Genomic DNA, 15,593 nt, shown 5'->3' with positions numbered 1-15,593 from the left:
TGGGGGAGCATGGCTGGGCCCCAAGCAGTTGTCGCAGCCCTGGGGACATTGCTGCGCCCGTCACGGGAGAAGTGGAGTCTCCCAATGCCCGCTGCAGCTCTCCGCAGGGGCGCGGGAACGTGTCAGGTTTGAGCATCGCAGGTGCAAGGTCTTCGCGTGCGGCTGTGGGTAGCGTGGCAAACGCACAGACCAGACTGGCCGGTTGGGTTTGAAACGTGCGACATGGCGGAGAGGTAAACCGCTGTATCACACCGCTGTATCACCCTCGCAGTTACTGTAGCACTTCAACCCCTGGTGTTTGAAAGAGCTGTCTGTCCTCTCCAGCGTGGCAGCCGCCAATTACTTTGTTAAATGTCAACACTGCTCTCAACAGGGTTTGGAAAGGCAATGGGGAGCTTGGCTGCCGATGAGTGCGCTCCAGCTGTAGTAGGACTTTTGAAAAAGTGCCGAAGGCACAATTTACTGCTCTTCTGGCTATGTCTCAACATTTGTTTGGACCAAAGTTGTGGTAGCTAATTACTTAGTTATGCTAATTATTTTAATGACCTTGATTTTAAGTAAGAGTTTTATTCTTTAAATATGTCCCTTTTTTCTCCTCTTCCATCTGTCCAATAAAGATTGTATAGCTGGAGTAAGAGATCAGGAGGAACTTCAAGATCATTTAGGCCACCACAGCTGTATGCACAATTTCATTATCCGAAATTAATTTAGACCATTTAATGCAATTTCTACTGAATGAGATGACATAAGCATCAAATCTGAGAAGCTGAGATATGAAAAAACCCAAAGAATACAAGCAATTTATGTGTTAACATTAATAAAATCATTCACACTCTTATCTTGCAAATTCCTTTACTGCTTTTATTGCCACCCCGAATCCCACAGCTGCAGTTGCATCTAGCAACCCTAGCTCAGGATCACTAGTTCAGTCAGTACTTGCAAGCATCGTATTTTGATTTTTGATCAAACGCATTCCCAAAAGCCAAATGCAAATGAACCTTATTTAAATTTTTAAATTGGAGCAATTAACTTGCTAAGCATTTCCCGAAAGCATGGAATGTTACAGCACTCTCAATTTACAGTACTTGTCATTTTTCAAACTAGCCTGAGCTGCACATTCACTTTCTAAATGAAGGAGCTTATTGCAGTTTAATTTAACAAATACCAAGGAATTTGCACCAAAGCTTATTTCAGACAAGTATTCTGATATCCTAAATAGAGCAGAAATGTCACCTTTACCAGTAAAACTTTTTGATGTTTTTTTTTTCTTAGCAAGTGACCCAATTCATGATGTGTATTAGAAAGGCATGTCCATATAGCTGTGTCAGCCAGGATTACAAGAGACATATCCCTATGAAAAACATGCAGGGAAGCAAAACCCTTTATGCTGTTACTGCAAGTTATCAAAAAACTGCTTTCAAACATCTGTCAGAGAAGTATAAGGAGACAGCATAACTAGCCTGTTGGCCCTGCTAAAATACTTATGCCAACAGAAACTGTGTGATTCAGGCATAGTTTAATAGATAACAGCAGAACTGGATTTTGCAAAAGGATTTTTTAATGTAACACCCTTCATTTGACCTTCACACAGACCTAACACCCTTAATTCTTCAGAATGACTGTTTCTGAGCATGCTTTCTTTGCCACGGGTGTGTCTATCCATAACATGCTAAAGAATTTATTTTTTTAAATTAGTGTGAATATCAGATGTAGTAACCATTAAGAAGAGTAGGATGGTGGGATTACTTTCTTTTTCAAAAGACAAACAGGACCACAGCACTGCGTAAATTCACCTATTTGTGGCTGAAGAGGGTGAGATGACTAAAAATCCCACCTCTTCACAAAAATAAGACAGTGGCAGAGGGAGCCTAGTTTATTCCTGGGCTGATGAAGCTCAGACAGGCCATCATTCCCCAGAGGTGGGAGCGGGCTTCAGGACATAAAACCTCACTGCTTGGTGTCCTACAGGTAGGACTTGCTCAGGAGCAATTTTTTGGATTGTTGTGCTTTGTCTGCAAGCTGTGTTCCAGCCCATGCTCTGCACCAAGTTTTGTAAGGGCTTTATAAAAAACAAACATCATGAACTGGTGAAGGCTTGGGCTTTTTGTTTGGCAGCTGGACAAGAAGGAACAGAAAGTGAAGAACTAAACAGCATGAGGAAGCTAAGGAAAGCCAGGAGGGCAGGAAGATGGAAATAATTTTCATAGCAAAGGCACCAGTTTCGGTAGTGGGACTGTGTAGTGTCTTGGCTGACATGAGCAAGAGAATTCACTTAAAACTAATGTTTTAGGTGGTTAGATCCAGCTGCAGTGTCAGCCTGTGCACACAGCCTACCTTTTCAGACCCTTTTCTGTTCATAAGGGCAAAACATAGTAGGAATTTTAAAGCAAGACTGACGGGCAAGATAATGACAGCAAATTCTGCCCTTTCAAAATCACGGAATACCCAAATTACATAATAACCTGAAAACATAAAAAACCCACGATGCAGACTCAACTAATGTGAATTTATTTATACAAAAATGATACATATCCACAGGAATATTTACAACAACTTTAAACTGTTTTAATTTACAAAATAAAGACTCTATTCTTTCATTTAGACAGTACAATTTAGGACTGCTCCAAATAAAAGCCTATTTGGATGGTAAATACAGGGGACAGCAGTTATGGAAAACAAATACATTGACTGTGTCTTTCCAAACATCTATTTATATTATGATGTAATATACATAATCAAGTAATCACGTTTCCACACACAAAAAATATTTAATAAAATGTGTTCCATAGCTGTTAGCTATCCATTTGTTTTAAGTCCTTTGGGCACAAAAAATAGTTTTAAATTAAAGAGAATTCAGTATCCTAGATAAATTTATCCAAGAATAAAGATGCTAGAACTATGCTATTGTTTGTCTCATACTCTACTATCCAATCGTAAATTAATTACGAACTATAGATTCTTGTAAGAGGTAGCCAGCTGTTTAAAAACTTCTGGTCTTGTTTTAGTGTTTAGTCAAATCAGTAAGTGAATACTTTACTTTTGATGGTAATGAATCAAAATGGGAGGCAAGCTGGAGAAATAGAGTAAGTTTTAAAAGCAACCATCTGAAAGTGTTCTGAAAAATGCCAGTGTTGTGGGTTCTTTATATGACACAAAGCACTAGTGCTGGAGAAAGAGGAAAAGAAATATTCAAACATGTTTACGAAGAGTTTATTTCACACAGAATTAGCAATATTGTACTATTGTTTTTAAGGCTCCATTCCAATCTATTTCTGTCACAGAAAGATTTTTTGATTGATCAACTGCTTCTGGAAGATGTCCTCGGATTTTTACAGAACACTTGAAACAATTTTCTCACTCTGCACCAAATCCTTGAGAGGTAGTTTGATGCCACACGTGAGGCAGAACTCGGGCACCTTATTCAGCATATGTTTTGACGTTTATTGCTCTATTTTGCAGCAGGCAGATCAAATATCAAATTTAAATGAAATTAGCTTGCTCTTAGCCAAATCTCCAATTCCTTTGCCGGTTCATGGCTTTCCAACTTCGTTGGTGTGTAGTCCCTATAAAAATATTAAGAAGCTCTTCCCTTTGATGAAATCAACTGGAAGAGCCACATCACATCTATTTTACATTGGTATCAGTTTTGTTTTGGATGCAATAAAAACTATGTCAGAAATCATCCTGAAGCGACTTGCTAATAGCTTACGTGGCTTCAGTCAGCAGCTAGTTTTGAAAATTAAGTAAAAGCCCTTTATATATAATAAGAGAAAAATATTAATTCATCATGTGTGTATTAAAATAAAAGGCTTTGATCAGACTTCCACCGAATTTCAAATGCTATCTGGTCAAATCTGTAGCATTCATGAGGGAAGCCAGATCTACAGCCTTAAGTCCCTGATTCAGAAAGGTACTCTACTGAAATGCTCAATGAAATTACCTGTATTAAGCATTAGGCTTCTAAGCTTGCTACTAACTTCACGGAAGCTCTGGAAAATCAAGCTTCTTCGGAGCTATGTTAGTATCTGAAACCTGATCTTGAGGTATTTGAGGGAATAAGAGAATTTTGGTTTGCATTTTCATTCTTGGCCTTTCTGTGATGACTACTAACTATTCTACCATCTGTTCTCTTGCCTTTGTTGAGGCCATAGAATAGGTATTAACATGGATTCAAACTATTATTAAGTTAATTGCTCTTAATTCTGTTACCACAACTAGCTTGATTCAGAGGACTACTGAGAAGTGTTTCATACAGTAAAATTAACTGGCTACATATGCATCACATTTGACATAAAAATAGTTTCCTTTCACGTGTTTTTCATAGTTCTAGTTCCATTTATGCTATTACAGTGTTAAAAAGTTTTCAAAAGTTAAATAGGATAAATGCACCAGAATCATCAGTAAATATTTCCTAATGAGGTATACCGACAATTTTCTTAAAGAAAAAAAACTCAAACACCTAGAAGTGAGTTGTGTTTTAAAATGTCAAACAGAACAAATCATAGTGTAAACAAAAGGTATTTCAAAGAATGGTATGCATTTCAATGCTATCTGCACTAAAAAAAAAAAAAAAAAGCTGTGTTTTCTTAGTATGGCAATTCCAGTTTAAACAATATTTAAATATATAATAATTTTTTTTGGGGGGGTGCATATATTTAACGTTCTTTGAACAATAGTTAGTGCAGTGTTTCATACTGTGTACAGAACTCATTTGACACAAAGCTTTGAAACAAATAAGATATTTCATCTTTTCCCTGTATATCAAAAATGTATTTTTTATTCTGCTGTAAATTACCATTGGAAACATACAAGAAAAATATATCCTGCAATTGTTTGAAGATAGCTCATTTAGTCTCTTTGGTATTTGTAGTACTGTAAAAGCTCTAATGCCTTATCTCTGTAATTGCAAAGTCTGTTTTAAAATATTTTTCCCTTTTCTCTTTTTCAGTAATTGAACTGTACTTGCAATTGCTTCTGTGATACAGAACTTGTTGTACTATTTTAATGTACTGGTATGCAAGTTTTCAACTGCCATTCAAGCAAAAGAGCAGCAATATTATAGGACTTCTCATAAAGGAGTTTACATAGCCAAGAAAGATCCCAAACCTTTGAAATTCCTATTCTGGTCTTGTTAAATTGCAAAGTGAGCATCAGCAACTCAAGACCTATACACAAATCATGTGGAACTGTACAACTGCAACAGTTTTGTTTTGTGTTTTGTTTTTTAAAAAAAAGCACAAACTTTAGGAATACGTTGACCAACCAACTGCCATTATGAAGACATGGGCACATTGGACCTCATTGCAGACCTCACAAATAATTCTGACCATTAAAGTAAACATTGGAATTTAATAAATAACACATTTTGTATCAACACAGAAATACACATGATTCTTTAAAAAAAATATTACCTTACACTAAAAATGCAACAACTCCTAATCCTGACAAATATACAGTTTTGTGTAGGTTGAGACGGCAGGATTCTGTCTCTTTGAACAGCTGCTGTACTCTGTTTTACCACCATCCTTGAACATTTTCCTTTGAACTTGCAGACACGATGCTGACACTGCTATAATATGGTGCCTTCCTGAAAAGCTTCTATCCACCTATTAGAAAATTGAACACTGTTAGGAAGTTGCTGGTAAAAGTATAAATCACACTGCTGTGACTAGCTACAGATTCACACAAGAAGTAACATCATACTTCCATTACCAGTTGGCCTGTTACTGCAAATGCCAGAAATCTATCGGATGAGTCCAAACATACAAAGCTTGCCAGAGACGCATTAGGTATCAGTACAAGGCCAGACAAACTTTTTTCTGTACCTCTTCCATACTGAAGTTACATGCATAAAGAACAAGTCAAGCTGGGGAATCAAATGCTCAAAATGTAGGATACACCAAGGTTCTGCCAACTTTAACAACATGATTGCATACCTTTTAAAAAAACAAATACTCCCTTCTCTTATTTCACTGCAAACATGATCTGGGATGAATCAGGAGGGTACTAGAACTGAGGCAGCCATCTGCATAATCCACACCCTTGGCTTTTGCAGCTGATACAAGGGTGTTAGTGAAGGACTAGTGGGGCTGAGGGAGGAAGCCACAGGGCACATGAGCTGGGGTGCAGGAATGGTGCCTTTGCACGATGACAACTTCCCTCTATTCACACACACAAAATGTGCTACTACTGAGTCACACATTAACAGATATCCTGCACATTATAACTGTGAAAATACAAGTATCTGTAAAGGGCGGTAAGTCCCAAACAGCTGATCCCAGGTGTCTCAAACTGGAAATTCGAAGTTGATATGCAGATAATTTTAACAGACATTGGGTCTTCCTTGCCCTGCATACTTAACTTGGTAACTGTGTGCGTGTTCTTTGAATTTAAGCTTTTGGTATGAACATATTCAGCACGTGTAAGTGCTTGTGCCCATCTGCACACACAACTCAAACTTCTATTCCATACTTTTCAGAGCTCACTCTATTTTCCACTGCCATATATTCATTAAAGTAATTAAATGGAATACAAATAGAGCAAATTCATAAACAGCTTAAGCACTGAACATAGTACTGGACTGACAAATTTCAAAGCTCATCAAAAAAGTAAACATCTGTACTTACACAAATACATCAGGTATGTCTTTGGCCCTAACAGGAAAAAACAGTGTCCACTGATGAAAACAGGCCAACAGCATGTTCTTTGTATTTTTCTTTTAAAGCTATCAAAGCAGCATTTATTCTGGAGGTTCAGCATAAATCTCCTGAGGATATTAAATACTTGGAGAAATTTTGCAATTGAGGTACTTAATGTTATTCCTAGCCTCAGTAAAAGAGTATGTCCAATTTCAAGTTTTCCTACTGATGACAAAAGCCACTGTCTGAATAGGAAAGCAAGGCCATGCAATGCCTTGTATTTTTTTAGGGTGTTTTTTTAATATATCACAAATGAGGACACAGTGGAAACATCTTAATTAACAAGGAAACATTTGTGTGCATCTGCAAGACAAAATACCCCCAGAAATCACATTAAGACTTGCAGAATTTGTGTGTAGAGAAGTGTCACTAAGCACGTTCTCAGCTGTTCAGAATTTTCAGTTGTCCTGGGTACTTTGTTTCTTAGAATATCCCTATTTGCACAAAACTATACCTGCAGCCATTTGAAGGCTTAAGTATTAATAATGGACTAGTCAGTGCATGAAATCTGTTTTACTAATGTAAAATTCACTTGGGAAAACTGCAGTGAAACCAGTCAGATAAGCTAGGCATATAGGCAAGATAACTTAAATGTATTGCTGCCATGCTCATTTCTAGTTTACTCCATGATTCATATATCATATGTTTTCTACTGATTAATGACCAAGCTTCTAGGTTATTTTATGTAAAACACACACAATATATAAATTGGTAAGTATGTCTCCAAACTCAAACACATCAGCAGGACTTGAAAAGAAGCAGCTTGTGTGAGTGTGCTTTGAATTCAGACTTGTGGTCTGAACACATTAAGCATGCCTATGTGCTCAGGCACATCTCCACACACACTTCAAGCTTCTGTCCCTTGCTTTTTAGTGTTTGCTTTATTCTTCAATAACTAAAATAACTAAAATTTAGAGCTGGAAATTATAAAAAGAACACATCAGTTAATTCTTATATTTTCTGGATTTCTCCAAAGGCAACATTCAATTTTTCAGCTGAGCAGAACAGGTATAAAGGAATGGGCTAGGAAAAAGAAAGATTTCTTATTTTATCTTAGATTTTTCTATTCTCCTACATTCTTTTGCAGAGGACAGTCTGCTTTTTTATTTAAAGCACCTCAAAAGTCCTAATGAAACCAGGAATTAGTAATTAAAGTCTTATTTACATATTATATAATGTGCATCTTTTGTATACATGCTTCATCTGTGGATATTAACATTCATGACTTCTGAAACATTTTCTCGAAAAAAGTAACACATTAATTCAAATAGTTTCTTACTTTTGAGCTGAATGGGGATCATCTGCTTTGAATATGTAAAATAAAGTGTTTTTGTGCAGTAAATGGAACACTCTAGACTCTGAGTTTTCATCTTTTACTTCACTGACTGTGAATCCAAGTAAAGGCTGGCTCTCTAATGCTGCCACATCCTATTTCACAGAGGAAAAAAAAGCAAACAAGGCAAAATTAGAGCTTGTAAGACATACTAAGGACTGCATTTAGACTTTACTCATGCACCATACCATTGGAACAGATTATACAACAAACAAGTTGTTACAAATAGTCATGCACAAAATGCTGCTTTTTATAGTCACCATGCATGAATCAGGGGACAGGAAATAACAAAACCTCATAGACTTCAACATTGCTCTTCCTCTTTTTATTTCCCTGATAACACGTACCTTGTCTTTCACTGTATAGTCTCATCATTCTGCCTAGTAAGGACTTCTTAGATCAAAAGATTGACTACCACCTGTCAGTAGACTCAAGGTCCATCTAGCCCAGTGCTCTCTCCAACAACCTTAGTAGTAAGTTTAAAAGTGATATGGAATGCTGTTAGCTGCACTGAGTATCTAAAAGAAGGAGCTATGGACGTAACCTATGTTCTCAAGCAGTGGAGTCACACTAAATGCTTCTGATAGCTAAACTTATTTTGCTTTCTGTTGCTGGAATTAACAGGATAGAGAAAAAAAGTTGTGGAGTGTTCACAAGTGGTTGGCTAGGTAAGAGCAGCAAGACAAACTGTACCTTTTTACCTTCTCTTAATTTAATTTCAAAAACTGACTAAAAGGCAACCTGTTTCCTTCCTCATTCATCTCAATTACTTCCTTTTTTTATACTCTTGTATTTTAATTAATGAATACAATGCACAGCATTTTTGGAGGAAAAAAAAAAAAGTATTTTCATCCCGTGCAAATTCCAAAACAGTGTTTTGTAACTAGGCAGGGTCCTGCAATGCTTCTGGACAGAAAAAAAAAAAAAAACAAAGAATGTACATAAACACCGACACATCAGGTGAAGACTTTGGCAATTGCCTCTACATTGAAACGAGTATCCTGTGAAAGCAGCATCTCCTGATATTGGAAAAGTCAAGTAAGGCTTAGCAATCTGTTTTACTATCTTAGGTCTTCGTACAACTAATAAGTGGTCTTTTTACCACTGATCTTTGTATCACTTGGAACTAATATAAGCAGCTTAAGTGGGGTTTCCTGGCTAAGACCACACTGGACCTTCCCTTGAGATTCTCTAAACAATATCTCTTGCAATGGCTCATCAAGGTGAAAAATAAGGACAGATATTCCTTAGTTTAAAGAAAATAGGAAAGAGTTAATTTTGTGATTGCAAGCTGCAAACTGAAGCTACTCTGGAAGCTATTCTGGATATCTCAGAGGAAGCCAAGAAAAAAAAATAAGGGGACTGTCACAGACTAATGTACCTTTCGTTTCAGTTGCCAAAGTCTCCTTTGCAACTGCCAGAAGAGACACAATGCTCTAAAGTATTTTTCAAATCTTTGCACAAGTAATTGTTTTGTACATAATAATTTAATATATTTTTAGAACTACTTGTTTTTTTAGTATTGCCAATGCTGTGGTGGAAATAACATCACAGGTTCTGGGCATAATTCAGAAGTTCTAAAATAAAGGTTGCCACTGCAGCAGGAACAACTCGGGAACAAATCTGAGCACAAACCAGGAAATAACTGGATAGCGTGAGGGTGAAGAAGGGTAATTCTTTACATGGTCTGGACAGATTGGGCCTTACATTTTGAAAGAAAATGAGGGATAACAATACCTTTAAACAGATGCTTTGGATATTTTGTTCTTGAAAGCTATTAGCAAACTACAACATACAATGCAAAAAAGCGAAACTCAAGCTCTTCCAGTGCTACAATTTATCCCTGTATGTTGCAAAACATTACAAAATGCAATCAAACTACATCCTCAGCACATGCTGGGATATGCAGAGTTTATATATATTGGTTAGAGATTATTCCACACTGTAATAGGACTACACATTCTAAATAAAAAAGCAAATGCCATTAGATAAGATGCACTTCTTTTTTTTCTACTGCAGCACTGTATGTTAAATATCTCCAGGCTGAAAATGACAGTTTGAGGAGAAGTAAAGAGATTTAGTTTGCTCATTTTCCAAGCATTCAAAATACCTTATGGAACTGCAGAACAAGATACTTCAAGATGCATTTATAGTGTTGATTTTTGCCACTAGTCCTGTGTGACGCATCCAAACAGACCCCCATGTATTCAACTGACTCAGAACCTACCTACAACTGTGCAATGATGTGCAGTGCAGAGGTACTCAAAGCTAGGTCTGGAATCAGAAGCAGCATAGCTATATCAGCGTATTATGGTACCAAGCTCACTGGGCCTTTTCAAAATACTACATTGCAATCAGATCAATTACCGTAAGATGATATAATTTTATAGCTTGTTTCTAAATCATAAAAATAAACAACTTCGTTATAAAGACAGTATTAGTATTGGATATTTGATTTCTTATATTTAGTCTCTTACCTCACTAGCAGCATATGTGTATAGCACCTTATTTTTTATAACAAACCATAGGTGTTTCCATGGTTTCTTACTGCCCTTAGATCTGTGTAGGTAGCCACTCATTGTAGAGTCTTCTGTATTTGCTGAAACCTGAAGAGAAAAAAAACAACCACCACCACCAAGCCCCAAGAATACATACGCATCTCTCCAGGTTTTTGTGGCACTTTTTTTTTTTTAAAAAAAAACCAGATCTCCAGAGCCCTGTCCTGTCAAAACCTCAAATTTGTACCTGATCTCAAGGTAATGTTGCTAATTAACTCAGATGGCTGAAAGAACAGCAGTTCTGTCTGCCACCATCTATCTGGTCTGGAAGAGAGGTTTCTGCAGTCACTAAGGCTTGGAACTTAAATTGGATGCAACAGGACAAGAGAGGGCTGAAACACTGAGGACCATGTACAGCTGGAGAACACATATTCCTATACAAGAAGGAAAATTACTTCCTCCCATTCCAAAGACCTCCAGCATAGGTAGGCAGAGTTTAGCTCTACCTTTCCTAATCATAAGTCAAGAGCTGAGTTGGTGTAGGGGTCTTTTCACTGACTGTTGGTGCAGAGGTAAATCACAATTCCTTGAATCACAGGGAAGCAAGAAAGAAATTACGATTCCTACTATCTCTCCGAATCACAGTCTCACAGGTGTTTACGCAGTTTATACACTGCTTCATAGTTCAGGTCCCTGCCTACATAAACTAAGGCCCAAACCACTGTTACAGGAGAATTGCAATTGTTGATTCTAGAGAAGATATCTAAAATATGGAATTATTTTTTTCATTATTAATATGAATGATATAATACCAACAAGGCATTACTTTTGACCAATAAAGCACTTACTTCTTTGAGGGCTGCAGGTATTTTTTTCTGCTTTCTTCCAGAAGGAATACTATGTAATACTGTGGACAAGGCACTTGATGGAGATTTATGGTTGACTGGAGATCCGCTCTTAGGAGTGCACTGGTTATCTAAAATGCATAGGATGAATACATTGCTTTCATGTCACAGGTGACTAAACACAGGCAATGATTCTTGGACTTTTTCACATTAAATTCAGTGTTGAATTAACTTTTCAGTATTATCAACACCATGTGTTAGAATCCCCCATATTGCAAATCAGACTGAAAAAAAACCACAACAAATTTAAAACTAAATGGATTGGTCTTGTTTGCTTTCAAAGTCTGTTTTATTGATGTTGAACTGCCTTTGCCCATAAGCAGGGTGAAAATTAAGTCTTAAAAAACACATCAAAAATTTTTAGAGCTGTCCTCTGCAGTTCAGCCAGTGCTTTACCTCTGTTCCCTAACTCTGTCCTTCAATTCTATACATCTGTTATCCTCTCAGCTTTTTTCAGTATGGATGCTGTCAGGCTCCTCTTTCAGCATCATGCCATCACACACACACTTCTGGAGATTCCCATCTCCAGAAGACGTGCTGTCTTTCTCCACTGCTGCAGGCAGTTCTTTCATGTCTCTTGGAAGACTTCTGCAACACTTCACTCCTTCAAAACCCCCTGTTCTAGCAACACCTACAACTATTTTACAGCCCAGCCTGGAATGAGTAGCTCCATTAAGTCTACTTCTAGAGTTGTCCCTGCACATAGTGAGGCTCTGAAATAACGAGCAGAGCAGGAGAGTAATTGGATTGCCAGCTGTACTGCACCTCTCTGCAGCTCTCTTCCCAGCTACAAGCACCTGCAATTGCCTGCAGCACAGCAGCCTCTAGTGCCCAACGCAGACACCTGCAGTTAGTCCAGACATTTTGCCTTCCCCATCATCGCAGGCTCCCACCACCACTTCCAAGGGTTCTCAAGGCTGCTTTCCACATCCCCATGACAAATACCACCCCCAGCATGCTAGAAGCCATAGCTTGATTATTTCACTGGGGCATCACAGATTTCCCAGTACCCTAGAGAGCTTCGGTCAAACTAGAGACTCTGCCAGAGGGAAGAGCAGCAAACTGTTTCAGTCTCTGCTTATGGCTTATTTGTGTATTTTATAGTAGAGTCTTTGGACAGAATTCAGAGCAAGTCTGGTGAGAAGGAACTGGATTCCTATTTCACTGGGGGGTGCCCCCGTTGATTTTGCATTGGTTTCTGCATAATGATACAAAGCTCCTTCAAAGAGACAGATTTGAGTTCCCTCAGGATGAGACAGAAACTGACCCTGAACCTCCTCTCTAAGCAAGTGTTATTACCACCATGCATCAGTAGTACCACATTCTCTGAAGGTGTTTCAATGCTAATAGCTCCAGCTGTGGTGTTTTACACTGACATCCACCTTGCCAGTGTGCAGTAGGCAACGGTTCGGAGTTTGCCCTCAGAACCAAGGTGCAGATTTGCCAGCTGCTTGAATTCCAGATGAGCTGATCCTTGAGACTGAAAAGACTCAGCTTCACTAGGATGAAGGCCTGTGTCTTTATAGAGCCCCAGATCTCAGCAGCTTAGCTGGCAAAAATGAAAGTTACAGGCATACATGTTACAGAGAGTGAAAGTACACGTGAACCCACTGGGAGGTCATAAGCTGCAAGGACTTTAATGTACACTTGTACCCTGTGATTAATGAAAGCAACATAACACTAGTTATCTCAAAAAGAAAGCAGCGTAAGCTACATGTATATCATTATTGTTGGGCAAATGTGCATGTTTCTGGAAGGAAGAGCCCATGTATTGCAAATTCACTTCCTGGCTTACTCCACAGAGACTTGTTTGGGCTCTTACAACCTCAGATGCCTATCACTTTTCAGGCACTAGGAAAATTAGGCACTTGAACTCAGTAGTAAAGATGAGGCACAAACATACCATGTTAATAAGGGCCATAAAAATAAGACATACAGTATGAGTAGATTTTCTTTACCTTGTTTCTGTAGCTCCCTGAAGCAATGATCACATACTCTTGCTGGCTGGTTTTTCATATAGTCTAAACCATGTTTATTTGATGAACAAGCTTGGCAGACAATCTGCAAACAGATAAAAGCATTATTGTACATGATGTGCACCTGTAAATCACCAAATGCTCAAAGACATTCACCGCAGTACTGCCAATCCCATAAGAGAACCTGAAATAGGTGCTATTTTACACTAAAAATGGTTTAAGATCTTGGCTTTTCCTTACGTCCTTATGTTCAACATCTTTCCTCCTCCTCTAAATGATAAAAATTTAAGTAGAAGAAAATCACTGAATTACACAAGTCGATAAACCAACATCAACAATCCATGAAAAGCAGAATAAGCCTACTGTGTTACTGAACTGTTTAAATCATAAGCTTATAAAGAAATAACTAAAAATAGTAATTGCTCTCTTGACAATTTCTCCACAACACAGATGTCTCAACTGCATTGAATTCTGTATTCTCACTTGATTAAAATAAGAAAAATAAAAATTATTAGATATACCTTTCATAAGTGTTAAATATAAAATAAGTTTGGTACTAACCTAAAAACAAAATCATTACTTATCTTATGAAAATTAGCGAGGAATATATTTGTCATTTCAGGTAGCATTCTTCATTTGTACTATGTAATTGCATATGCAGAAGACAACTACAAATAGTACTCCAAAATGCAAAATAGGAAACATACAACAGGTTAAAAGGTTGAACAGCCATCTGTCTTCACACCTTACTCAAAAAAACCCAGACCACTAACCCAACATGTTGCTTTTAATCCATATAATTGTGTCATAGTACAGTGTTCCCTTAAAAGAGTCATCGTGGTGCAATGAGGCTCCATCTGTATTTGTAACACAAGGAAGCTGAATGACTAATGGATAATGGTAATCACAAAATTGCCAACCTTTCCACATGCCCTGCAGTGATGCCTTCTCCATGTCAATGTGAATTCACTTGTACAGATCATACACATAGTGGCTCTAGTATCAGGGATCCAGATTGGAGCCTTTGATCCCAGCGGACTGTCTTCTTCCTGTTTCTCTGGATCTGCCTGAGAGAACATAGGCAGAATACCATTACTGTCAGTGATGAGAAATAAGATTAATATTTATCAGTGATTACAGGTTAACTCTAATTATGTTGGAAAGCCTTCTCTGAGAAATTGTCATGATCTTAAATGTTATCTACTATTTCATCAGTGACCATTATAATGCAAACCTGAAGACAGAGCTGCAATTAATTAGTTCAAAAAGGCTGTGTGACTACCAAGCTTTACCAGCTTGCTTTTATCAATAGCTGCTGTATTTTAAAATCTTTTCATTTTATCTTTCTGTTTGCAAGACTGCTGAGAGAATTTGTGAAAGCTAGTTTAGGTTTTTTGGAAGAATATAATTTTAAATGTATCAAGTAGATAACATTATGAAATATCATTCTGTTCTATCATCTGTTCACTTATTTACCAGCATGTTTTGTTACTCATCATGGAATGCCTCTTGTTTCTCTAAACACCTGCAAAGAAACTTTAACTTCAGAAAGAAAACAAACCAACAATAATGGTGTGATATACCTCTTCAAGACTTTTGCTAGGATTAAACGTGATTCTCTTTTTTGTATATTCTTCAATTGACTTGGAGATAGCTTCTAACCACTCATCTCTTTCTGTAGCAGAACTGTTGCAGCAAAAAAAAACAAAACAAAACCAAAAAACATCAATTTATTATTATTAATATTAAAACTAAGAAGCAAGTGTTGATTAGAATTCCATTAGCTTTATTACACATGGACTGAGCTCTCTTGCAATTTCAGTTTCATAGACCATCTCCACTTCCTACTGAAACTGGCATTATTTCTTTAACTGTCTGAATGGTGTCAGTTATTTGTTTATTAATACAAAAAAGATTTCTATGTCTGTTATTACAATGGGGATTGCCTCCTTCACTTTCCTCCTTCCAAAATACCCTGTGATTGTTTCAAGGCTTGCATGTCATTGCTTCTCTCTTCTCCCTGGACCCTTGAATAGCTTGAGTAGCACTGGCGTAAATGGTGCTCCCACAACAAAGGCATGGGTTAGCCCTCTTGGGAGGACTCTGAAATTTCAGTAAGACTTTTTTTTCCCCCCTTCATTCTGTCTCAGATGCAGTTTCATAGAATCACGGAATGGTTTGGG

General features: G+C 37.6%; 1 protein-coding gene across 1 annotated transcript; it reads right to left on the bottom strand.

Moving 5' to 3' along the window:
• Positions 1 to 5,569: 5,569 nt before the first annotated feature.
• On the bottom strand, positions 5,570 to 15,096 carry LOC104467844 (FYVE, RhoGEF and PH domain-containing protein 6-like; the record flags this gene model as incomplete). Its single annotated transcript, XM_010081783.1, has 7 exons — positions 5,570 to 5,606; positions 7,978 to 8,126; positions 10,509 to 10,637; positions 11,378 to 11,505; positions 13,393 to 13,495; positions 14,331 to 14,477; positions 14,994 to 15,096. Coding segments are annotated over 7 exons (796 nt in total), but the record flags the coding sequence as incomplete, so codon positions are not given.
• Between the last annotated feature and the right edge of the window lie 497 nt (positions 15,097 to 15,593).

Source organism: Pterocles gutturalis, unplaced genomic scaffold, assembly GCF_000699245.1.
Source record: "Pterocles gutturalis isolate BGI_N339 unplaced genomic scaffold, ASM69924v1 Scaffold51279, whole genome shotgun sequence".
In the NCBI taxonomy this organism is placed as follows: Eukaryota; Metazoa; Chordata; class Aves; order Pterocliformes; family Pteroclidae; genus Pterocles; species Pterocles gutturalis.
Note: the sequence above shows the minus strand (reverse complement) of the source record. Positions and strands in the feature narration are given on the sequence as shown.